Here is a 27127-nt window from a genome sequence, read left to right as displayed (position 1 = left end):
TGCCTGTGTGTGTCTGTGTTTGTGTCCGCCTGTGTGTGTGTGTGTGTGCGCGTCCGCCTGTGTGTGTGTGTGTGTGTGTGCGTGCGTTCATGTGCAGGCTTTGTAAACAGTATCAAACAAACGAGCATGTCGAGGAGGTGACTTATGAACAACCCCCCCCCCTCCCAAACCCCCATAATGCATCAGCAACACAGCGGTGAAATATTAAACTCCAGCCGAGATGTTCAGTTTTTCTCCGTTTGCGGCGACGAAACGGCGACGGCGGTAAATGAAAAGCGTCTGGGACTTTGAACACACACTTGTTGCGCAATGTCAACACTTGGTACAATGGCAGGAGTGGGAGAGAGAGAACAAGAGAGAGAGGGAGAGAGAGAGAGAGAGAGAGAGAGAGAGAGAGAGAGAGGCGGAGAGTGACAGGAGTGGGAGAGAGAGAGATAGAGAGAGAGGGAGAGAGAGAGAGAGAGAGAGAGAGAGGGAGAGAGAGAGAGAGATAGAGAGAGAGAGAGAGAGAGAGAGAGAGGCGGAGAGTGACAGGAGTGGGAGAGAGAGAGAAACGGAGGAGAGGTGAGTCTTAAAGGGCAGTAGCCTACACAAACACGCAGACGCAGAGACTCACTTGAGAGAGAATGAAAGATATACATCTATAGAGTTGGGTTGAGAGTCGAGCGGAGTTGAGAGAACGAAACTAGACAGAACACAAATATTTGCAGGCTGATGTCAAGGCAATGTTCTCCGCCTGTCTGTCTGGCAGATGTGTTCCTGGGTGGGAACAGAACCCCGAGCCCAAACAGGCCCCGGTGTCCAGTCCCACTGGCATAGTCGCCTCAACACAACCACGCGTAACCATGGAAACAGCAATAAACTCCGGCGTCGCCGCCGATGAAAGGGACAAAGGCCGACGTGCGTGAAAGCACGGAGAACCGGAAAACCGCATTCAAGCCATCGTCCTGTCATTGCATACATGTGTAGCCTACAGATATCGGGCCTAACCCGTTCAACCATTAAGTGGTGCCACCTATAGGGCTTTGTCCTGACTACTAGTGGTGATCAGCTCAGTGGCCTTGTGGTTAAGGTGTCCGCCTTGAGATTGGGAAATCTCTGGCCCATTCTTAGAAAAGACTATTAAAAAAAATGCCACCCAATGCCTCCCTGTGACATACTAGCGTCATGTCCAGGGGGGGTACTTGTACATCAAGCTGACTCACGCTAAGGAATCAGGTGATTGGCTCCTGCGCTATGGACCACCAGGCTCCAGAACCATTGGTTCTCAAGACTATTTACTTCTTTAATTTTTTAACTACAAGCGGTGAAACACGGCGTAGCGAGCGCATGGCGAGCCTAGACGGCTAATCCACTGCTGTGATCACTAACACATCCTGGTGATCGAGCCTAGCTACTGTAGCTAGCTGCCTGGCTCCAGGAACACAAAAATAGTCCTGAGGTGCGGTCTGTTGGGGAGCTTCTCCCCAAAATACTGTTCTCTAGCGCGGGTGTGTGTGTGTGTGTGTGTGTGTGTGTGTGGGTGGGTGTGTGTGCGTGCGTGCCTGCATTGGAGCCCAGTTGCATTAATACACTGTAGGAAGATTATTGATTACTCTGTGTGTTGTGATTCTGTCGATCTCGAGGCTCAATGATTCTTGTTGACTGCACTCCCTCCCGCAGAACACGCTACGTTCTAGCCTAGAACATTGCAAAACCCACCCAGCGTGATGCCAGTCAGCCTCTGCTAGTCTGTGTGTGTGTGTGTGTGTGTGTTGTGTTGCAGACTCCCAGGTGGCACATCGACCTGGAGCCGTGGGCCAGCGAGAGTCGCTCTCTGGAGGACGAGGCCCGGAGGTTCCTCGACTACATCACCACGCCGCAGGTAAAAACACGCAAACAACACGCACAGAAACCAAAGACATATTACTGAACGGGCCTACGGGGCCCAGGCTCAGGGGCCCAAGAGATCAGGGGACCCTTTGCATTTCTTGTGATGTAGTCAAAGGGCTTAGTCATTCATGTCAATAACAGAGCCAAACATGTCCTCCTGAAAAACGGAAGCTATCGACTAAATATTCACTTTGAAGAAACCATCAAGATACTTTTTAAGAGAGTGTTTATCCTAGAGGGTCTGAGTGTTATAGCCAATATGGGCCCTTCAACTCTTTTGGGAAGAAATCCAAAAAGCAGGTCCTCCCCATAGAGTTGAGGTCCCTTGAGTCAAAACCGAGCTGGGAAAAGCTGCTTTTATTCAGTTTTCTCAAATTATCTTCATATTGGATGCCGCCTCATTGGGCAAAAAATCCAATAAATGAAATGGTGGGGGGGGCTTTACGTATCTGTGCCCAGAGCCCATCATTTCATAATCTGTCTATGACAGAAACGCACAGTAATGTACGGTAGCGGAGGTCGTTTTCAACAATCCCCGTGATGTGTAGCCTCATCTGCTACAGAAGAGGCCAAATATTAACCCCCCCCCCTCCCCCACCACCTTGGGGGAACTTCTCTTTGATCTACTGTAGCAGTGGAAGTTTGGGATGTTTGTGGAAGGTTACCCCCCCCCCTGGCCACCTTCTGCACCTGTAGCATTAACACTAACTAGAAATAGTGTTCAGAGAGCACAGACCTCCGCCCGTGAATGCATTGGTGGCCCTCTGCGTGCGAGCAGGACATGTTTGGTATTGCTGCATCCGTTAGATCGAGAGCTTTATGCCAGATCCAAACCCCATGTCTCTGTGACCTTCCCATGTCGAGATATGACCATTTCACCCCCCTCCCCCTCACTCCTCAGCCCAAGCCCAAAAAATGAATGGAGGTGAATGTCTGGCCATCTTTGCATGGCTCGTGGACCTGCCCCGTGATTCGGATCCACTCCAAAATGTAACGGATACTAAGATGGACCATGGTGCACGCTTCTACCAAGTTTCACGAAAATCAGTCCTGTAGTTTTTGCGTAATCCCGCTAACAAACCAACCAACCAACCAACCAATAGAAGGATGCTTCAACCATAGTCATGACAGGTCCAGGTTCAACTGTTCACCATACAGCTGCAAAACACAGCCCGGAGCAAATGCATTAACATAATAAACAGAGATTTTAAAAAACATTTGATTTGATTTTGACAGTAATCATATCAGCGTGATATCCCCATGCCAGCACCCTGCTCTGGGGTTTCTGAGGCATGCTGGGACTTGACGTCCGACGCTAGCGGAGTTTTAACCGAGACCGACCGCTGAGCCAAGCGGCTTGTTCTGTTCGTGTTCTCCCCGCTGAGGTAAAGTTCTCTCTGACTGACCGGCGCACTCAGAACTCATTACACTATTGATTGTCACGGAGATGAAACTCGGTGTTCAGCTCAGTCTCAGTAAATCACTGGCGTGTGATGTGGCCGCGTTCTGCTTGTTCCTGCCGGCGTTAAGTATAACAACAAATCGATTGATACGTTGAGGCGGGGTCTGAGGCTTGAGAGGCATGTAATATCGGTTGACATGCCCTTGGGCTCTCCTCGCCGTCGACCAGACGGAAAACAAAAGCCCAAATAAAATGAATGAGAGAGGAGTTTCTGAATTGATTTGCAACTGTCCAGTTCTGGACGCGCCAGAGAGAAGCTCCATGATAGAGATGGTGGCTGTTTGGATTTGCTGCTACACTCGTGCTGCTGTAGGCTACTTTGTTCTAGCATCGTCTCTGGGAGGAGAATGTCTGTCTTTGTGTGTGTTGCGTGTGTCTTTGTGTGCATGTGTGTGTGCGTGTCTATGTGTGTGTGTCTGTGTGTGTGTGTCTTTGTGTCTGTGTGTGCATGTGTCTTTGGGTCTATGTGTGAGTGTGTGTGTGCGTGCGTGTGTGTGCATGTGTGTGTGTTTGTGTCTGTGTGTGCATGTGTGTTTGTGTCTATGTGTGTGTGTGTGTGTGTGTGTCTTTGTGTGTGTGTGTGTGTCTTTGTGTCTGTGTGTGTGTGTATGTGTGTGTGCACGTGTCATTGGCTGGAATCGTTCATCATATCCTCTGACAGGCAGAGGGGAGAAGGTGTTTCCGTGGTAATTACAGCATCCTCAGCAGTGATTCTGACAGGCACTGTGGTTGTCATAGAGACACACTGCAGAATAGAATAGAATAGAATGCAGTAGAAGGTGTATTTGCAGGTGTAACAAGTACAGGTACACTGGAATTCTTGTAATCGCTTGTCCTTACAGTATCTTATCAGTGCTAATTACTTCCTCATTCCAGTCACAGGGACTGTCAGAGGACTAGCAGTCAATGCAGTACTCACACACACACACATACACACGCACGCACGCACGCACACACGCACACACACACACACACACACACACACACACACACACACACACACACACACACACACACACACACACACACACATTTTAACAATTTATTTATGTCCACATAGAGACAAGTACATATAGAGACACAAATACTGAAGCTGCAGTCAGTATACAATCACAATTCATGGACCAGCAGCATTTTTCCGCACACACACACACTCACACACACACTCACACACACACACTTTAACTCTCTCTCTCTCCCTCTTTCTGTCTCTCTATCAGTCAGTCTTACTCCCTCTCCCTCTCTCTCTCTCTCTCACACACACACACACACACACACACACACAGCTTGGCTCACACCGTTGGTTATAAAGAATGAATATCGATTCCGACATGTAATAGTATTCATCCTGGCAGTAAAGCACCGACACACATCGCAATAGGAAGTCCATCCATCACAGCTTATAAACGCAAGGCACAGCTTCAACCTCCCTGCTACTCAAACCCAGTCACAATCGACCAATCAGAGCAGAGTCCAGGTTTGGGTCAACTCAGAATCTCACTGATGACTAATCCTAAACCCATCACAAGCTCATTAGTCTCACATAGCCAGACCTATCTCCACACTTTGCTGTGTCAGCGCTGGAGAAAGGTCGGCTGAACTCATTACCATTCGGAGATAGGGGGAAAAAAAAATAAAATGAAATGTTTTCTCCGGAGGGTGGCTGGGGTCTCCCTGAGAGATCGGGTGAGAAGTTCAGTCATCCGGGAGAGACTCGGAGTAGAGACGCTGCTCCTTTGCGTCGAAAAGGAGCCAGTTGAGGTGGTTCGGGCATCTAGTGAGGATGCCTCCTGGGCGCCTCCCTAGGGAGGTGTTCCAGGCGTGTCCGGCTGGGAGGAGGCCGCGGGGCAGACCCAGGACCAGGTGGCGGGTCTCCGCACTGGCCTGTGAGCGGCTAAAGATCCCCCAGGCAGAGCTGGTTGATGCTGCCAGGGAAAGGGATGTCTGGGGCCCCCTGCTGGAGCTGCTGCCTCCGCGACCCGACCCCGGATAAGCGGATGACGATGGATGGATGGACAATCGTCTAGGGTGGAGCGGTTGCCAGGTTGTTGCTTCCCGTAGTTAAGGGGACTCTGAAAACCGTAACAGGCAGATATCAGAAGGGGAGGAGTCTGGATTGAGTCTGATTGGCCGGGAGAATCTTCGTCGCTGCCGATTGGGCAGTAATAAACCCAATGACGAGGCTTAGATCCAAAACCTACATCCAGTGAGTCAGACTACAAGCTCATAGTGCCCGGATTGGAGATGTACAATAGTAGTGAACAAAAAAACGATAAAATATTATAACGCCTCCATTGTGACATTACAAAAGCCTCCACTGCTCTAAGCGACTGACGGACTTGTGTTCATGCATATTCACCACAAGGAAATGTATTAGTGGAGTTTGAAATTCCATTTCCCTCGATTTGTATGGAACTTCAGGCATTGTTGCCGTGAGGCTGGAGTGCTTTTCATCACGTGAAAGGACCCACTGTGACTTTTACTCTTGCACAACGCCTCAGGTCTCGATTAAGCCCTGCTTTTCAGTCGACGACCCACTTTTTGTATTTTTATTTTATTTTATTCACATTACTTTCACCCCTTTTTATTGTATTTTATAGTGTTGTTGTTTGTGCTTCTTATCTGTTCTCTTACAGCACGATGTTTTTCTGTGTTGTTTTATTTTGCCTGTGAAGCACTTTGTAACATTGTTTTAAAAAGCCGTATATAAACACAATACTATTACAAAGGACACATGTCAAAGCCTTTTGACATCACAACAAGAAAGACTCCCCCCCAAGGATTCCAGAACTCTCTCAGATGGGGACTGGCTGTTCTCATCGTCCGGGTCAAAGGGCAAAGGTCAGGGCCTGGGGAAAAAAAAGACCCCCAGACTGCTGTAAACAGTGGCCCCTTACACAAGCATCTCCAGAGTTTTCAGATCTTCATACCAAAAACGTACACAAAGCAATACAGCGTAGCGGGGCTCATATCATCATTCTCGCCGAGCCAGATCCAGTTACAGGGGCGTCGGTCCCGTCCCTCTCTGTGGAGAATGGATGATTTTGGCTTCTGTACAGAACCAATAAGTTTGGGCTGCAGCACGGCGGCCCGGTTAATACATGTCCTCTGTCTCTGTCAGGGTCCGCTCTCCGGGTTTAAACGGTCTCTCTGGGGGAGAGCAGCAGAGGAGACCAGACGGCCAACAGTCATTAATCCTCTCCGTTACCCAACGCCTCCAGTCCTTATGACAGCCAGCAGCCATTTTGTGTGTGTGTGTATGTGTGCGCCCTCACACACACACATATAGAGTATACACACAATGACTAGACTCAATTTGATACTTTTCAAATATATCTTTGCACAGCAATGATCGAACTTGAGTGTTGAGTTTACACGACTAGTCTTACTGTAAATACTGCACTCACGCATACGTAATCACACACACACACACACACACACACACACACACACACACACACACACACACACACACACACACACACACACACACACACACGTCTCAGACCCAGGCCTGTGTGAGCTATACTGTTGGCAAGAAAGAGGTCTGGAAGGTCAGAGCTCACTCTCTCCCTCTCTTCCCTGTCCTCCCTCTTCCTCTCTCTCCTCCTCTTCCTCTGTTCTCTCTCTCCTTCCCTCCTCTGTTCTCCCTCTCTTCTCTCCTTCTCTCCTCTGTTCTCTCTCACTTCTCTCCTCTCCTCTGTTATCTCTCTCTTCTCTCCTCTCTTCTCTCCTCTGTTCTCTCTCTCTTCTCTCCTCTGTTCTCTCTCTCTCTCTTCTCTCCTCTCTTCTCTCTCTCTCTTCTCTCCTCTGTTCTCTCTCTCTCTTCTCTCTTCTCTCCTCTGTTCTTTCTCTCTCTTCTCTCCTCTGTTCTCTCTCTTCTCTCCTCTGTTCTCTCTCTCTCTTCTCTCCTCTGTTCTCTCTCTCTTCTCTCCTCTGTTCTCTCTCTCTCTTCTCTCCTCTGTTCTCTCTCTCTTCTCTCCTCTGTTCTCTCTCTCTCTTCTCTCCTCTGTTCTCTCTCTCTCTTCTCTCCTCTGTTCTCTCTCTCTCCTCTCCTCTGTTCTTTCTCTCTCTTCTCTCCTCTGTTCTCTCTCTCTCTTCTCTCCTCTGTTCTCTCTCTCTTCTCTCCTCTGTTCTCTCTCTCTCTTCTCTCCTCTGTTCTCTCTCTCTTCTCTCCTCTCCTCTGTTCTCTCTCTCTTCTCTCCTCTGTTCTCTCTCTTCTCTCCTCTGTTCTCTCTCTCTCTTCTCTCCTCTGTTCTCTCTCTCTCTATCTTCTCTGTTCTCTCTCTCTTCTCTCCTCTCCTCTGTTCTCTCTCTCTCTTCTCTCCTCTGTTCTCTCTCTTCTCTCCTCTGTTCTCTCTCTCTCTTCTCTTCTCTGTTCTCTCTCTCTTCTCTCCTCTCCTCTGTTCTCTCTCTCTCTTCTCTCCTCTGTTCTCTCTCTCCTTCTCTCCTCTGTTCTCCCTCTCTTCTCTCCTCTGTTCTCTCTCTGTTCTCTCCTCTGTTCTCTCTCTCTTCTCTCCTCTGTTCTCTCTCTTCTCTCCTCTGTTCTCTCTCTCTTCTCTCCTCTGTTCTCTCTCTCCTTCTCTCCTCTGTTCTCCCTCTCTTCTCTCCTCTGTTCTCTCTCTGTTCTCTCCTCTCTTCTCTCTCTCTCTTCTCTCCTCTGTTCTCTCTCTCTCTCTTCTCTCCTCTGTTCTCTCTCTCTCTTCTCTCCTCTGTTCTCTCTCTGTTCTCTCCTCTGTTCTCTCTCTCTCTCTTCTCTCCTCTGTTCTCTCTCTCTCTTCTCTCCTCTGTTCTCTCTCTTCTCTCCTCTGTTCTCTCTCTCTTCTCTCCTCTGTTCTCTCTCTTCTCTCCTCTGTTCTCTCTCTCTTCTCTCCTCTGTTCTCTCTTCTCTCCTCTGTTCTCTCTCTTCTCTCCTCTGTTCTTTCTCTCTCTTCTCTCCTCTGTTCTCTCTCTCTCTTCTCTCCTCTGTTCTCTCTCTCTCTTCTCTCCTCTGTTCTCTCTCTCTCTTCTCTCCTCTGTTCTCTCTCTCTCTTCTCTCCTCTGTTCTCTTCTCTCCTTCTCTCCTCTGTTCTCTCTCTCTCTTCTCTCCTCTGTTCTCTTCTCTCCTTCTCTCCTCTGTTCTTTCTCTCTCTTCTCTCCTCTGTTCTCTCTCTCTCCTCTGTTCTCCCTCTCTTCTCTCCTCTGTTCTCTCTCTGTTCTCTCCTCTCTTCTCTCTCTCTCTTCTCTCCTCTGTTCTCTCTCTCTCTCTTCTCTCCTCTGTTCTCTCTCTCTCTTCTCTCCTCTGTTCTCTCTCTGTTCTCTCCTCTGTTCTCTCTCTCTCTCTTCTCTCCTCTGTTCTCTCTCTCTCTTCTCTCCTCTGTTCTCTCTCTCTTCTCTCCTCTGTTCTCTCTCTTCTCTCCTCTGTTCTCTCTCTCTTCTCTCCTCTGTTCTCTCTCTCTTCTCTCCTCTGTTCTCTCTCTCTCTTCTCTCCTCTGTTCTCTCTCTTCTCTCCTCTGTTCTTTCTCTCTCTTCTCTCCTCTGTTCTCTCTCTCTCTTCTCTCCTCTGTTCTCTCTCTCTCTTCTCTCCTCTGTTCTCTCTCTCTCTTCTCTCCTCTGTTCTCTCTCTCTCTTCTCTCCTCTGTTCTCTCTCTCTCTTCTCTCCTCTGTTCTCTCTCTCTCTTCTCTCCTCTGTTCTCTTCTCTCCTTCTCTCCTCTGTTCTTTCTCTCTCTTCTCTCCTCTGTTCTCTCTCTCTCCTCTGTTCTCTCTCTCTCTTCTCTCCTCTGTTCTCTCTCTTCTCTCCTCTGTTCTCTCTCTCTTCTCTCCTCTGTTCTCTCTCTCTTCTCTCCTCTGTTCTCTCTCTTCTCTCCTCTGTTCTTTCTCTCTCTTCTCTCCTCTGTTCTCTCTCTCTCTTCTCTCCTCTGTTCTCTCTCTCTCTTCTCTCCTCTGTTCTCTCTCTCTCTTCTCTCCTCTGTTCTCTCTCTCTCTTCTCTCCTCTGTTCTCTTCTCTCCTTCTCTCCTCTGTTCTTTCTCTCTCTTCTCTCCTCTGTTCTCTCTCTCTCCTCTGTTCTCTCTCTCTCTTCTCTCCTCTGTTCTCTCTCTTCTCTCCTCTGTTCTCTCTCTCTTCTCTCCTCTGTTCTCTCTCTCTTCTCTCCTCTGTTCTCTCTCTCTCTTCTCTCCTCTGTTCTCTCTCTCTCTTCTCTCCTCTGTTCTCTCTCTCTCTTCTCTCTCTCTTCTCTCTCTCTCTTCTCTCTCTCTTCTCTCCTCTGTTCTCTCTCTCTCTCTTCTCTCCTCTGTTCTCTCTCTGTTCTCTCTCTCTCCTCTGTTCTCTCTCTCTCTTCTCTCTGTTCTCTCTCTCTCTTCTCTCCTCTGTTTACAGTTGACAGTTGGCAGGCTCTTTGCGTAGCTCCAGCTGTATAGAACGATGAGTGTCCCCTGTGCCCAGTCTGACACACACACACACACACACACACACACACACACGCACACAAAGACACACACACACACAAAGACACACATACACACAAAGACACACACACAAGCACACAAAGACACACACACACACACACACAAAGACACACACACACACACACAGTCTCACACACACACTCTCTCTCTCTCACACACACTGACACACACACACACACACACACACACGCACACACACACACACTCACACACAAAGACACACACACACACACACACAGCAAACAAACACGCCCATTCAGCACATACCCCCGAGCTCCTAAGCGAGGAACATGGAATCTGATCCTCCGCTGCGGTTGAAAGACAGACAAACCTCTCTGTATCAGCTCATCTCTGATTTCGCCGTGAGAATTGTAAACATTACAAACTCTACAACGCACAGAGAGTCTGGAGAGGAGTCAGGTTCTCTGAGAAGTGAGAGATACAGGACATGCAGCTGAATCCACTATAACAGGACACACTGTACACGACATGTGTGTTGGCGGTTGTGTGAATAACTGAATAGTGGATTTTGACTTTGCATGGAATATATCGCCGTCACTCAAGAATCTGTTCACTTTCTTGCATCTTTTCTGTGAAGCTGAACCCTTGCATCCTACTGAACCGCTGCCATGGTCTTGTTTTGGACGGATCGCTGTATCTCCCGTCTGCACAACCAACGCACCCCCCCGGGTACCAATAAGGAAACTTTGACCTTTGATGTCAAACACAGAGAGGAGCTGAAGGAGCCTCCTGCCCCCCCCCCCCGAGTGAGAGGGGGGGGGGCCGCAGGGGTCCGGAAGGCATCCACTCACGTTCAATTCGATCTCTTCCCCTCCACTGGAACCCAGACAGTAGCTACCGCTGGAGGGGCAGGAACATGGGAAAACATGTTGAAATATTCATTAAATCCCTGGAGTGGATTTCAGCGTGTGTGCGTGTGTGTGTGTGTGTGTGTCTCCCCTGGTGTGAGCGGTATATTCTGTATGCTTACTGTACATAATTAATGCGTATATTACAGCATCATATGTATATGTGTGTGTATGTATGTGCACGTAAGCATGTTTGCATGTTTTTTTGTATCTATAAAATATGGCGCTTGTTAAACGATGATAAACATGATAGCAATGGAACTATTTGGGCCCCTGCAATGTATTTTTAAAAATGCGGACCTGCGGATTGAAATGTGTCTCCAGTTCTTTCTCCCTCTGTCTGTGTCTCTATGATGATGATGATGATGATGGTCGTTGACCCGGCGTGTCCCTGCAGGTGTCGTGTGACCCCCCGGCCACCGGGGGCGCTGTGGCGGGGGGAGGCCAGGAGGGGCCCTGGGCCGTGTGTCTGGACAGCGCCTACAGCCTGGCTCACCAGATACACAGGAAACACTGCAGGGTCTACTCTCTGGGGTGAGTACACACACACACACACACACACACACACACACACAAACACAAACACACACACACACACACACTGTGGCGGAGACACGACACACAGCACACACACATACAATTTTCGGGGGTCGGTAGAGATTGCTTCCTGCATTTCTCCCTTCCGAGTCCTCCTCTAGGGGCAGCCAGGAGCGGTGGGCAGACATCGGTCACGGGGCCCAGGGACCACGTCCTAGTGCTCAGTCCAGGGACCACGTCCTAGTGCTCAGTCCAGGGACCACGTCCTAGTGCTCAGTCCAGGGACCACGTCCTAGTGCTCAGTCCAGGTCCTGGTCAGGGACCGGACTGTAGAGCATCTGATCCTCTGCATGTTTTTCGTATTGGGTTCCTTGGGAGGAAACCCTTAAGAACACGGGAAAAACATGCAAATTCCACAGAAAGGCCCGGAGACCTTCTTGCTGTGAGGCGACAGTACTAGGTACTAGGTACTAGGTACTAGGTACGTGCCGCATGTGAGTGATTTTGGGGTTCGCGGTCTTGCTGAAGGACTCTTCACCGTCCTGGGAGCTGGGATCGAACCGGGGACCTTGCGATTCCCCAGATGGCCAATTTACAGGCGGAGAAGATAGTAGGTTGGAGGCAGGGCACGCTTCTGGAAGAATACAGTTCTGGAATCAACAGAAAAACTCATTCTGCAAAGATGGCTGCCCTTTCATAGAAAAGAACAAACAGAGCAGCACACATTAAATGAAAATCAGACACAAAAATTCTCTTTCACCATTTATTCTGGCCAGTGGAGACAGAGCGTTGGAACGTCTCGTCTGAGGGCGTTCCTCTGAGCGTGTGAAGGCTGAGAAGATAGTTGACCTCAAAGGCAAAGCAAAGGCTCTCTCTTCCCTCTCTCTCTCTCTCCTTCCCTCCCTCTCTCTCCCCCTCTCTCTCTCTCCCCCTCTCTCTCTTGCACAATGCCTCAGGTCTCGATTTAGTCCCTCCCTCCCTCTCTCCCCCTTCCCCCCCCTCTCCCTCTCTCTCCCTCTCTCTCTCTCCCTCTCACTCCCCATCTCTCTCTCTCTTTCCCTCTCTCTCCCCCCCTCTCTCTCCCCCTCTCCTTCCATCTCTCTCTCCCTCTCTCTCTCCCTCCCTCTCTCTCTCTTTCCCTCTCTCTCTCGCTTTCCCTCTCTCTCCTTCCCTCTCTCTCTCTCCCCCTCTCCTTCCATCTCTCTCTCCCTCTCTCTCTCTCTCTCTCTCTCTCTCTGTGCTGTGTCCATTACTCTGAACTGAGCAGAGTTGGGGTCTTGGCTGGACTGATCCAGGGCCGGGCTGGACAGATTCGACTGGAGAAGAGAGCCTTTTCATTTGGGCGATGAGAGACAGCGCAGGTGTGCCGGCATGGGGGGGGGGGGGGGGGGGGGGGCGGGCGGGGCTGGCCTGACGAGGGGGGGGGGGGGGGTGGAATGTGAAAGGGATATTCGGAGGGATTGTGTCCCGTTCTCCTGGCTACCCACCTGTTTAAAGCCCAGGGTCAGGGGTCAAATGAAAAGGTTTGGAGGAAAACAGATCTGATTTCCTCCAGGTGAATGATGAGTGCTCACACACACACACACACACTCTCTCACACACACACACACACACACACACACACACACACACACACACACACATAGATACACACACACTCACACACACACACACACACACACACACACACACACAGAGAGAGCGCACAAGTTTAATCCCAACCCTAACTCTCACCCCTCAACAATACGTTGAGGTCTCCAGCAGCTACGTTCAGCGTGAGAACCGCACAGAGGTGTTGAGCCAAACATGTGGCTTGGGTTACCGTCGACGGTTCCGTCAACAATGACATCATTCTGTCGGTTGGATCCCTCACCTCCTCTAGAACCCTGAGATGAAGTCACCTGAGGCTAAGATGTCTCCAACTCAGAGTAATATCATGACGAATTACCAAGATGAAAAGGCTCAAACTTCATAAATAACTTTGAGGGAAAAGATATACAAAAGCCAAGCGTGATTCAAGTGGGACTGTGAAATGTAATATTTCAGGAAAATGTTTTTAAAGAATCACACCCTAGAGTATACAAACCCTCCCTGTCCCCTGGACCTGGCCTAGATTTATAATCACATGCACGCGCACACACACACACACACACACACACACTCACAGTACTCACTCGCACGTACACACGCACACACACACACACACACACACACACACACACACACACACACACAGTACTCACTCGCACGTACACACGCACACACACACTCACATGCACTTACACACACATATACACACACACACACATACACTCACATGCACGTACACACACACACACATACACTCACATGCACGTACACACACACACATACGCAGACTCACTCACACACACACAGTTCTCATTAGCCTATGGTAATGTTGTTGGATCTGTACCAGGTATGCTAGGTATCTCATCATCCCCCTGCACCCAGCTCCAATTTGAGGAAGAGTGTATGCGTATGTGTGTGTGTGTGTGTGTGTGTGTGTGTATGTGTGCTTGCACTTGCTTGTGTGTATGTGTGTGTGTGTGTGTGTGTGTGTTGACGTGATTAAGGACGCCTTTGATCTTGTTACTATCTTCAAATGGTCTTTGTTCAATAGTTGAGTAAGTTGAAGTCAAATCAAAAAGGCACTGGTAATCGAAACTTAATGCAATGGCTTTATTTGTATGTACAGTAACAGACAATTAAAACCGGTAAAGCTCTCGAGAGATACTACCCCGGACCGATGCCTCACGGGGTCTTATATACCCCGTATCTGATGTGAGAACACCTGCTTTCTAACGCAGTGTTGTTTCTTAGCCTGATCCGTTATCTACTGGCCAATTACTGATCACGGTTAATGTTACTTTGCTCACAGCTGCGTTCCCACGGAGCAACTGCTCTCCCCCTCCCTTACAGAACTGGCCTACTGTTTTGTCCGACTGAGCTAGCCGGGCCTAAAACTGACTTTTAAGAATAGACACATAATATAATCTGGATTAGAACAAAGGTTCGAGCTTAGTTAGGCAAATTAATACACGACATTTCCCCCCTTTGTGACTATAGAGTCACAGATCAATATTCATACAACAGAATGATTAAAAACATAATAAAAAGTTAAGTATAAGAGTTACCAAACTAGAGGCCAGATAAAACTTCATTCACAATGATTCATATTGGCTAAAAACAATCACATAGTAATAGTATTGGCCTCAAAATATCAAAGATACAAACTAATATGATATAGCTTACTTTTAGATGCTCATCAGTTACTTTGTAGGCAAAAAATGGTTTATTCTAGCACGCCTTCTGGCCACACTTAATGCCATTAGGCAGATTAATGATCCTCCATTGCCCAAAAACAATCACTCCTTACCATCAAGCGTTTCACTGACAGAGCCGCGCGGGTTTGATTCCTAAGAACCCACCATTGCCCGGAAACCCCAGACAGCTACGGCAACCTTTCAGCGAGAAGCCTCATAAACCACAAAGTAACTGAAGTTCCAGTGCTTACATTGTACCCTCCAGTGTGAATATAAGATTTAAACAGTGTAATACCAAACAGCCTTAACGGCAATCACAGTACGCTCTTAATGCATGTCATGTATTATAGTAGGCACAACATCATTGGCAGTGTTTTACTTAATGATTGACAAACTTATTGTAAACAACTTAAAAACATTGTGCACTAAAATTGACTCATGTGTGGTGGTGGAACTGCCACGCTATAATACACATTGAATACTGAAGTGGGGTGTAGTGAGGTTACATGAATATAGTCCCACAATTACCCATTACTGGGTGATGCTTTTCAGATTGGGCCGACTTTGCCCTTCAGCCGACCATCTCTCGTCTGGGTGACCCGCTTGAGTGACTGGACGTCCCCCTTGAGTGACTGAACGTCCCCCTTCATTGACTGAAAGTCCCCCTTCATTGACTGAAAGCCCCCCTCCATTGACTGAAAGCTCCCCTTCATTGACTGAAAGCCCCCCTCGACCCCCTTCACCGTGGTGATGAGCTCTTTGAGGACTTCAATCACTTTGTAAGTCTCTCTGGCTGGCTGCGCTCGATACTTTTGACGTGCCTTCGCTCGGCCACGCATATAACGCACCTTTTTCTTGCCTGCTTCACCAGGGATCCTCCTAGTGAACTCGACGAACCTGGATTTTGGCAACTCGGCCAAGGCCTCTCTGACTTCCCAGGTGTCGGGAAAGTCATCCATATCCACTTCCCCCTCTGACATAAGTGCTGTGTGCACCCCATACTCAGATTCGTCATCTGTGTCAGAGTGGTGTGGAGTTGTGGGAACTGGTGAAGTGACGGGACTTGTGGGGCTCCAGATGGGAGAGGGAGGGGTCTGAGGTGGCGCTGGGGTCTCAGATGGCGCTGGGGTCTCAGATGGCGCTGGGGTCTCAGATGGCGCTGGGGTCTCAGATGGCGCTGGGGTCTTCCTGAAGTTCCCCCCCCCTCTTCCCTGCAGTGCAGTGTAGTTACGATCTCTCTGTTGAGTTGAACCGCCCCCAGCGGTCGGGACCTCCGCAGTCAGCAGTTGGTACAGGATGGACTCCGTCTCTCTTTGGCCCAGACGGGACGGGTAAGGGGCCATCCTTGATGGACCTGGTGCAGATCTCGGGCTGGTTGAACCGGTGCCACCAGCGCTCCATGTGGTTCTCCCTGTAACGGTGTAGGACTGCCTACCATACACTGCTTCTATCTGGACTGGGGGCGTTATACCAGGACCGACAGGTGCTGGTGTGTGTGGCAAGAATTCTCCCTGAACTGGGGTAAACCGACCCGTAGAACCCTGAGCTCGGGCTCGGGTTTGGTAATAGCTATTCTGACTCATGTCTGGCAGATATTGGCCTATACTAGGAAATGTGGGGATTGGCCAGAACTGCGGATCTTCCTGGGGAGCAAAGCTAGATGTAGAAGTGGGGTATTCTATTTTGCGCACTGGCGGCAGGTTGCGGTAGACAGCCGGTGTCAAGGATACAGTTTGGGGCCTGATCGGACTGATATCTATCTGGGGTGCTGGTAGGGGTTGGGTCTGCATGGCCTGGGACTGGACCGGCTGGCCAAAGGGCTGCTGGGGTAGGCCAACGTTGTCCCTCCAGTAGTTTCCCTGGTCCATGATTTTCTATCAAACAATTACTCAGAGTTAGATTTGCAGTCATTGGTCATACACAGAGATATCCATCATTTTGACCCATTAATCTAAGCCCACCATTGGTCGAGCTCTTCCATATTGGAATACAAATGGTCACACTCTTGTGGTTGGACTATAGCATCGTCTGATTGTAAGATTGACATTTGATCTATTTGGCTTTCTTCCTCCAACCTAACTCTGCGCTGTTGGACCTGTACCATAAATTGACCAATGGTTATTTTTGATACCTGTTTTAACGCTAGGCTAGCAACAGGCACTACGCAACATGCTGTTATTAATATAATCAAAAGGATACAGGCTACCACTATCCCTACACCCCTCAGGACCTTGCTCCATGACAGATTTTTAAGCCAATCCCACCATTGTTCAGTTTTGGTGTTCCAGTTAGAATTAATCACATGTTCATCTCGTAATAGTTTGAGTTTGGACAAAGCCGTTGTAAGGTTCCCTCCTTCTCCAGTGTGCATAGGTATTACTGAACAGCATTCTTCACCTATTTGTTGGCATACTCCCTGATCTTCGGCTAGGAGTGTTTCAATTACAAACCTATTTTGCAGAGCCATAAGAGATACAGCATGCAGTTGTTCTCTCACACCCTCAAGCGCGCGTATGGTGTAATTAATAAACCGCTGTTGGTTGTACCACATGTAATTGATCCACCTACTGTTACGAGCGAGGTACTGCGCGTTAATTATTTGTCCGTAAAACGGTACTGACCCTGCGATTTGCCCTGAAATTATCCAGGACTCGCTTATGGCTTTATGGTCATCGGGCGCACCAAACGGTTCTTGATTCCATGCTATGTAAACCTTATCATCTGTTTTCCATTTTTGGCCAATGTCTCTCTTTTTCCTATCTCCTGATAATGTTGATGGGGCTAAAACTGTTATTTTCCCTGTTAGCATTGTGGGTGCACAGATCCCTTCCCAGCTGTTTGGAAGGTGAGTGCGAATTTGCTCATCTTTTTCACATATCCAAAACATGTCCCCTATTGGGACGGTTCCCCCAGAATAATCTGGAATTGTGTATTGTGAGATTTGCGTCTCCTCTAGCTGATAGATAATCCTCTTTCCATTTACTACTAGTTGTTGACATTGGAAATTTGCCTTCTTTGTGGTATTACATAGTTTGAGGTACTCTGTTTTGTTTCCGTTTCCACTTTTGTCGCTTGGGTACCATGTTATGTTTCTACACTGCACTAGACCCTTTCGGTCGGTTAGTTTTGGAGTTGTACGTGTGACCGTTTGTCGCAGCTTTTCTCCTCTCACTATACAGAAAGGAAATACTAGGTCCGGTGGAATTCTCACTACCGGAGGTAGAGGGTATTCTTCTTTTGACGCGGCGGATATATTTAATCTAACCGGACATACTTGTGTATCTTGGCTCCAACCGACGGTCTTTTGATTGTGGCGTCCTGCCAAAAACATGGCACATGGTGCAAAGCAATGTTCGATTTTTGGACATTCTCCTATTTGACTTCCTGGAATTGGTCTTAAACTAGGCACGCTTGAGTCTTTCGGACCTCCCACCCAGGGCGCAGTCCCGGGCTAGACCCCGTTCCGTCCGAGGCCCCAAGCCAGGCTCCCCTGGAATGAGAGCTCAGCCTTCTGCTTCCCGGTGTCTTCTTTTCAAAGCCCACCGATCACAGAAGCACTACTCGCCTACTAACGCATTCGCTTTTGGCTTGTAGTGGCCTGACTGTACATTGAGCCGAGCGCGGCGGCCATCTCGTGGTCTTACTGCCATCTGCGACCCGACCGGCCGGTGACCCAGTCGATAGCGATCCCGGACACTGTAATGATTGTTAGTCACCCAGCTCAGAACCGACGGTCTGATCCTAATTCCACTTGGCTATGGATATTAGAACTTTGACCGTTTTCACCAGCCTTGCCTATTCACAGAGGTCGTCTATCACGCCCCTCTGCTAGGTGTGGACTGTCATCCACGTACCACACAATGCCAACCTCTTACTGGCGACACAGTGCTGACTAGACGGTACCAGAGCAGTATGTTAATTCATACTTCCTCAGACACGGGGGCCTTCAGTCGTCTCCCCAGCACTATATGCTAATTTTAACGTGCCCTTTTGGGACCTTGCGGCCCCGCCCCCGTCTGTTAAAGGCTAGGTCCAGGGGTGCCCAATCCCCCTCCCTAACCTTTTAGCATTATAGCATGCCACACATGTTTCATTACTCACTTGTCTGGCAGAGAAGTTTAGCCACTGGTAGAACATATTTGAGCCCCATTGTGTTGTTTTCACCCTGTTGATGGTGACAGCCCTACCCCCTGACACATCCCTTCTCTGCCTGTAAGTCCCAGTAAGCTTGACTACTCTCTTAGCTTTTGCCAGCATCATGATTCTCCCATTGAGTGTGTCCTCACAGTGTGCTGGCAGGCGGCAGATGACCGTAATGGTTATTGACCCTGTTGTGGGGCATTTGTCTCCTACTGCCCAGCTATAGATTCTGGTTTTCTCTGAGGTTACAGTCAGTGCCAGATGTCTTGGGACAACTTTCGTGTATGTCAGATTTGTCTTTTTCCCCATGACAATTTCCCCTTGATCTGCAGCCAATACCCCTGTGGCCAGAGCACATCTTGCCAATGTCTCTTTTTCTTCCTTGGTGTATGTGTGGTTTAGGAATCTGTCAGGCATGGGTTTTTTGGTGGATTCCTGGGATGGCCTGCTGCTCTGAGGGGGGTCAACATAGTGCATTCTGTATGCCAGTATCATTAAGCATATTGCTGATATTAACATAAAGAGGCTACCCCCCAATACCCACAGGTCAACCTCATCCTGCTTTCCCTTTCTCATCCCCTGCCTGTTCTGTTTCTTCCCTGGCCTAGGTTTCGACATTATTTTTAACTCTATTTTAAGTGTCTGTTGTTCATTGTCTTTCTGGTCCACTGCTAGTGGATCGACTGCTGGTGGCGCTGTTGGTTGAAGTGCTTCCAGTTGAAGCGCTCCCTTTTTCTCCTCGTCCGGCCAGTCTTTGAGATCGCCTGACTCCCTGAGGGGAGGCCTCGCCTTCCCCGTCCCGGTGTTGTTCATGCTCCTGCGGGGCGGTGTCACCTGCCCCTTTCAACCCCGGAACTGTTGCTCTTCTTCTAAAGGCTTCCTGTGTCCTTTCAGGATCTTCTGCTCTGCAGCAATGATTTAGGTGGAACCAAAACTTCTTACCGTCAACTTTTACGGCTGTTCTGGTGGCTAGTCGGACTTTGAATGGTCCGTCTCGTCTGGGCTCGTTCCACTTTCTTTTGAACACCTTCACGTATACCCAGTCTCCTGGAGAGATTTTCTGCAGTTCCTCAGCGATCTCCGCCTCTCTCTCCTCTGTGGCTCCTTTCACCTGTTGGAATACAGCTTTATGGATTTGGGTTAGCTGCTGTAGGTAGCTTTTCAGCTCCCTTTCCAATTTTTCAAGAGAGGGCCCATCGATGGGGCCCCTCGTGTGCGGCACTGGCATGGGTCGACCCGTTAGCATTTCATGCGGGGTTAAGTGTGTTATTCGGTTAGTACTTGATCTCATACTCATTAGTGCTATTGGTAAAGCTTGCAACCAGTTCAGCTGGCTGTCTTGCATAATTTTTGCTATCTTTGCTTTCAGCGTGCCATTCGCACGTTCTACACTACCTTGGCTCTGTGGGTGATATACGCACCCATATCTCTGCCTGATTCCCAGCATCCTGAAAGCTATTCTGGCTATATCTGCCACAAAGGCTGAACCGTTGTCTGAACTTAATGTGTCCGGGATGCCAAACCTGGGGAATACTTCTTTACACAAAAATTTTGCCACTGATCGTGCATCTTCTCCAGCTGTTGGAACTGCTTCTATCCACCTACTAAATCTGCAAACTACTACAAGAATGTATCTCATTTTCTGTATTCGCATTGTCATGTCTACGTAATCAATCATTAAGTGCCGAAAAGGTCCATCCGGAACTGGAATATGTGCTATTGGGGCTGAAAAAGTTTTTCTAACATTTAATCTTGCACAGACGTCACATTGTGCTAAAGTTCTGTCTACCGTGGCCGCTAAATACGGTGACCACCAGTTCTCTTGTAGACATCTAATCACTTCCCCCCTTGCGCAATGGCTAATGCCATGCGCATTTCTAATAGCAAACCCAAGTAACGAGATAGGCAGCACAAAATGCCCCTGATGACTGCGCCATAGTCCTTGTAGAGGACCAGGTGAGGCTTTGTATGAAGCCCCTCTTTTGGCCCATATAGATTTCTCCTGAGGAGAAGCCCTACCTTGTGCTAATATAAGAGACGGAATGGTTACAAGTGGTTCTATGTCTTCCGCCAAGATTACAGGCCCCATCGTGATACCACTACCTGTTGCGGCTTGCCTGGCTGCTTCATCAGCCTTGTTATTGCCAATAGCAATGATTGAATTTGTTTTTTGATGTGCTGGGCATTTAACAATAGCTAACGCGGTGGGTAAAAGCATGGCTTCTAACAACTGTGAAATGGCATCTCCGTGAATGATGGGAGTACCGTCAGCTCTTTGAAAACCTCTCTGTTTCCATATGTTGCCGTAAATATGACAGACTCCGTACGCATAGGCTGAGTCCGTATATACGTTTAATCTTTTACCAGCAGCTAGTTTACATGCGACAGTCAGTGCCTTAATCTCTGCCAGTTGTGCAGAACATGGTTGTGCTATGTGTAAGCTCTGAATGTCTCTGAATGATTCACCATCATCTTCTAATTGAACCACACCATAACCGGCGTGATTTCCAGTAGCATCACGGAAACATGAACCATCTACAAACAAAGTAAGATCAGCTGGGATCGGTGTGTTATGTAAATCGTCTCGGGCACGCATAAATGTGTTTGTTGCTAAAATGCAGTCATGTGGCGTACCATCTGTCGGCAGTACCATTCTGGTGGCCGGATTCACTGTACTACATCGCTGAATTGTCAGTTCTGGTGCAGAAAGTATTACCTCATACCCGGTGCGTCTGGCATGTGTCAGTACGAATCGTTGGCTAGTGAGTAAAGCATGTAGCTGGTGGGAGGTGTATAAAATCACTGGATGTCCCATAGTAACAGAGGAAGCTTTCTGAAACGCAAACGAGGCTACCGCTAACCCTTGATAACATGGAGGTAATCCGGCCTCAACATTATCTAATTTAGTACTATAGTATGCTATGGGCTGCTTCCCTATCGGGGTGTCCTGCATTAACACGGCATTAGCATATCCTGCTCTTTCAGCTACATACAAATGAAAAGGTTTAGAGTATACTGGGTTTCCCAAGGCTGGTGCAGATTTTAGGTCACCTTTTAGGGCCATGAACGCCCCTTCAGCTTCTTCTGTCCACTGTAACTGACTTTTTTGGTCCTGTTGACCAGCAGCACGTATAAGAGCACGAAGTGGAGCTGTTTTAAATGCATAATCACAAATCCAGGGTCGACTGTATCCAGCCATCCCCAGAAAAGACAACAGGTGCCCTACTGTCTGTGGTTTGGGAGTTTTTATTATGCGCTTGAGTCTTTCGGACCTCCCCCCCCAGGGCGCAGTCCCGGGCTAGACCCCTTTCCGTCCGAGGCCCCAAGCCAGGCTCCCCTGGAATGAGAGCTCAGCCTTCTGCTTCCCGGTGTCTTCTTTTCAAAGCCCACCGATCACAGAAGCACTACTCGCCTACTAACGCATTCGCTTTTGGCTTGTAGTGGCCTGACTGTACATTGAGCCGAGCGCGGCGGCCATCTCGTGGTCTTACTGCCATCTGCGACCCGACCGGCCGGTGACCCAGTCGATAGCGATCCCGGACACTGTAATGATTGTTAGTCACCCAGCTCAGAACCGACGGTCTGATCCTAATTCCACTTGGCTATGGATATTAGAACTTTGACCGTTTTCACCAGCCTTGCCTATTCACAGAGGTCGTCTATCACGCCCCTCTGCTAGGTGTGGACTGTCATCCACGTACCACACAATGCCAACCCCTTAACGGCGACACAGTGCTGACTAGACGGTACCAGAGCAGTATGTTAATTCATACTTCCTCAGACACGGGGGCCTTCAGTCGTCTCCCCAGCACTATATCTCAATTTAACGTGCCCTTTGGGACCTTGCGGTCCCGCCCCCGTCTGTTAGAGGCTAGGTCCAGGGGTGCCCAATCCCCCTCCCTAGCCTCTATCTGAGATTTAGCTATGTGTCTCTTGTCACCACACAATTGTCTTCCTAGATACTCTACACTAGGTTGACAAAACTGTAACTTATCCTTACTAACTTTATGCCCTCCTTCAGCTAGTCGTGTCAGTATTGTTATAGAGTCCCTTTCACACTGCTCTTTAGTATCACTGCAGATCAGTAGATCATCTACATACTGTAATAGTGTACTTGATACATGCAGATCCTGTAAGTCTTGTGCTAACACTCTGTTAAACGCTGATGGGGAATCTGCGAATCCTTGAGGAAGTCGCGTATAGGTGAACTGTGAATTTCGATAGGTGAATGCAAATAAATGTTGCGAATCTTTATGTATTGGGACACTGAAAAATGCAGAACATAAGTCTATGACTGTGTACCATTTTGTGTTCGGTGGGATGTTTGATAATAGTGTGTGCGGGTCAGGGACAACGGGTCTGGGAACCTCCACAACTGAGTTGACAGCTCGCAAATCATGCACCAATCGGTAATCGTTTGAATGTGGCTTCTTTATTGGAAAGATAGGTGTATTACAGGCGCTTCTTGTTTTTATTAGTACGCCTGCATTCACCAGACCTTCTATTATAGGGCCTATACCCTCCGTGGCATGTTGTTTAAGAGGATATTGTCTTTGGTATGGCAAACGTGCTCCCTCTTTTACCTTGATTAGTATGGGTTGTGCAGATTTTACTAATCCTACGTCTGTTTTGTGTTTGGACCATAAACATTGGGGCACCTGGGCCAAAAGACCCTCCTGTTCTACAGTTAACATCTGATGCACGGGCGCCTTAACTGTAACGAGAACTCGTTCTGCTGTTCCTACGTCATATATTTTTGAAGATATTCTTAAATACTGTGCATCTGGGGATACATGAATATACTTGTTGCCGGTTTTCTCCCACTCCGGTATCTGCATGGCTGTTCTAACCATAGGGCCTAGCTCATGGGACTGATATCCCTCAGATACCATTAAGGTGACGTGTGGGGTGGAGTTATTCACCTGAAACCATTCTTGTAATTCTGGTGGAAGTGTAACTCCTGCTGCTGCCCCCTGGGGTCCTATATAAATGTCATTGCTAATTAGTGAATACTGCTGTTTGTTAATCATTTCCTGAAAACACCTATCATAGTCAAACTCTGCAGGAGTTAGTTCAGTGAGATATTGAAGTGTACAGTGCAGGGGCAGTTCTGGGCTTTTAGCTTGCCCTACCTTGGTGCGTATCCACGGTTCCCATTCTATCCACCGCTGTTTCAGTGCTGATTCCTGTGGGGTAAGTTTTACCCAATAAACTACTGGGTGTTTGTCTTTGTGTATGATTACGCGACCCTGTACAACTCTACCGGGCCTGTATTTGTAATCGTGACCTGTTGTCAAAGTCATCATTTGTGTGAGTGGTTCTTCGGGGAAGGTAATACTTAGTCCATCTTCTGCACATGTGATGGTTGCCCCTAGAGGGCACAAAATGTCTCTTCCTAACAGATTGACGGGTGATTGAGCAGCATATAGTATGGGTGCCACAACTTCTTTATCGGCTATGAGCATCGTGATTGGCTTGGTGAGGGGTACAACTTGTGTCTTCCCAGAGAAACCTACTGTTCTTATTGATGAGCTAGAAAGGGGCAATTTACATCCGTCACTTCCAATACACGAATATGTTGCCCCTGTATCGATCATGAATGTGTGGTGTTTACCAAGTATTGTTACTGGTATATTGGGCTCGTCATGCGGTTTTAACGAGATAATTGGTGTCATGGTGTTCCCCTCCGGTTTCTCTAGGCACCCCTAATCCCAGTCTGCCGCAGGGCCTAACCATGGATTTGCTGGGCAATTTCTTCTGAAATGGCCCATTTCCCCACACTGCCAGCATTCTCTTGACGGTCTTTGGGGTTCTTCTGCCATATTTGGTGTTGACTGCGGGCGTCTGGTTTGTTGTTGACGCTGTTCACCTTGTTGCTCTTCTGCCTGTGGATTTTGCTGTTGTCTTTGGGGGGCATAGTTCCGTTGGCCGTACCGTTGCTGTTGGCCTCCTCTCCATCCTCCGCGTCCTCGCTGCATTGGCCTGCCTCGGCCTCCCAGATCCTCGCGACGGTATTCTGCTGCTGGGTTGACATGCACGTGGATGGGAGGATATGCAGATTGAGTTGTGGGTGGACAGCGTGGCATCGTCTGAGTGGGGGGTCCTGGACCTAGTTGTGGTTGGGTTAGAACTTGGGATATGACTGGGGCCTGAGTGAGGGTTTCTTCAGTTTCCGCCATCAGTGGGGTCTGAGCCTTTGCTTTTTCTTTCTTTTGTTTCTGAGTTAGCTCTCCCAGTTGCAGTGCTGTGAGTTTGTTGGCCAACACTTTGCTCAGCTCTTCTACATCTTGCTTTTCTTTTCTGTACATGTCCACATGATGGACGATGTGTTCTGAGAATAGTGGCCACTCCATCTTTGCCAATCCTACTACTCCATCCAATTTCCTCTGTACTTCGCCTGGCATGGCCTTTTTAACCATCAGTTTGAATAGGCTCTGACAGGTGCTGTTAGCGTTCCAAGCACTCCCTGTCTCGTCAAGCCATTTTCGTTGGAAGTCATGTAGGAACTTGGTTGGACATTCGCCATCTTTCAGCTTCTCTCCTTCGAGCTTGGTTGGATCCATCTTCTCTGGATATTTCTTTCTGAGCTCTGCCCATACCACGGTGCGATGTCCTCCGAACCCCACTCCGTTGTAGGTGACTCCGGCCATTACTCCTGGTAGTTGGGCTCCTTCGAAGATCTCGTCCGTGGTTTGTTTTCCAGCCACGTTCATCAGTAATGCCTTAATGTCCCCCAGGGCCAAAGTTACTCCTGCTGTACTTTCTTCTAACGCTGTTATCCATTTATTTGCCCCTTCCGTGACGTTCGGTAGTCGTGCGACTAGACCTATCAGATCCATGAATCCCCATGGTACGTATGCAGGAGCCTGTCCGGGTCCTTTGATTACTAGTGGGCAAATTCTCTCAGTCGACCACTGTGTTTCGATTTGCGGGTCACTCTCTCCCCTTCTTATGAGCCGTAGTCCTGGGTTTCTCTCCCAGCTTGAACTCCTAGTTCCTTCCGTTCTCCTACTCCGGGGCTTGGGTGCTCTCTGACGTTCTTCCTCTTCAGAGTCGAACTGTGGCTGTTCTGTTGGGCGCAATGGCTTCATGATGCCTGTCAGGCTTACTTCCATTTCTCCACGATGGTCGGGATGCTTCTCTTTTCCTGAACGAGGTCTGTGGAAGCTTGTGGTCGGGGGTGTCGGTGTGAACAGTTCTTCCAACTCGTCACAATTCCTTTCAGCTACTTGTATTCTTCTTGCGTTATCTAAAAGGAGTTCTTGTACCTTGTTTATGTTGATCGTCTGTCTGTCTTTTGCTGGTATCCCCGTTGAGCTCTCCGGGTACAGGGCATCTCGATCTTCCTGTTGACTTGATGGTGGTATGTGGTTTACCTCATCTTGGTCATTTCGTCTTTGTCCAGTGGGGGTCGTGTTTGGCGGACCGGGCCCCAGACTGCTTTCTGGACGTAGAGACTCCCTCCTTCTTTCTCTCGGGTGTTGTTGCTGTTCTTCTTCTTGTAGCAATCTATACAACCGTCTATCTTCTTCCTCCTCGGGTCTTTCTCTCTCAGTTCTTTGGTGGGTGGATGCAGCCGCTGTCGTTGGTTCTGCTGGAGCAGGCGCAGGTTCTCTTATTGTCAGGGTGAAGTCCCCTTTGATTGCACAATTCAATTCTTCTCTGGCCTTGTCTTCTCCCGCTGGTATCACTGGATAGAGCCCTGCTCTGAATGGGTTTGGGCGGCCGAATGGGTTCAGTCTGCCTGGATACGGGGGAGGGTCGATGTACGCCGTGGGAGCCGTGGGGGTCGTGGGAGTTGTTGCTGGACTCCCTTTTTTATTATTGTCTTCTGCTTTTGGTGTGGTATTGGCTGTCATTTCTTGCTTGACTGCCTCCATCTTTTTTACTCCTCCCTCCATCCTGAACCATTGTAGCACCTCCCTTTCTTTGGATCTTTTACCTGTCCTTTTGTCACTGTTATCTTTTGCCTTGTGGTGTTTTATGTTTTGCCCCATCTCGTCACAAATCGCCACTATATAGGTACCACCTTTCGGCCACGCTGGATTTCTCGCATGCCATTTCCGCATGTATTTTAGAATTTGTTTTTTGTGTGTCGGGTGCTTTGTCACCACTAGCTCGACTGGGGTTGTTCCCTCATTGCCCCTGTCCTTCCCATTCACTGTTCCTTGGCTCGCCCCCATGTATCCCTGTCTCGCTTGATTAGCTAGGGATCTAGGGATTTCTGCTACTCCTGGTTCGTTTGTTCTAATTAGCACTATTATCTTTCCTACTGTTACCCCTACTTTAACCTTTGGGATCTGGTGTGGGTTGTATTCTAATTTAGTTGATCCGTCTCGCTGTGGTGTTTGCTTTATGTAAACAAACTTGCCTGTATCCCACTTGACTCGCCTGGGGGTGATTGTAATACAGATCCGTGGATCTATTGCCTCCCGGTATATTCCTCCTAATAAGAAACCTTCTGGTAACCTAAAAAATGACCTTAGAGAAACCTCGGCCTCTGCTCCTGGGTTATCAC

General features: G+C 48.6%; 1 protein-coding gene across 1 annotated transcript in view; it reads left to right on the top strand.

Moving 5' to 3' along the window:
• Positions 1 to 725: 725 nt before the first annotated feature.
• The window catches only part of mettl24 (methyltransferase like 24), a gene marked incomplete at its 5' end in the record, with an annotated part of 43245 nt that continues 16843 nt past the window's right edge, over positions 726 to 27127 (top strand). The window contains 3 exons of the mRNA XM_084454052.1: positions 726 to 839; positions 1766 to 1864; positions 11046 to 11182. Coding sequence (XP_084310178.1) covers positions 726 to 839; positions 1766 to 1864; positions 11046 to 11182 — 350 coding nt within the window. The remainder of the gene's footprint in view (positions 840 to 1765; positions 1865 to 11045; positions 11183 to 27127) is intronic.

This window comes from Borostomias antarcticus (genome assembly GCF_949987555.1).
Source record: "Borostomias antarcticus genome assembly, chromosome: 19".
NCBI classification, from domain to species: Eukaryota; Metazoa; Chordata; class Actinopteri; order Stomiiformes; family Stomiidae; genus Borostomias; species Borostomias antarcticus.
Note: the sequence above shows the minus strand (reverse complement) of the source record. Positions and strands in the feature narration are given on the sequence as shown.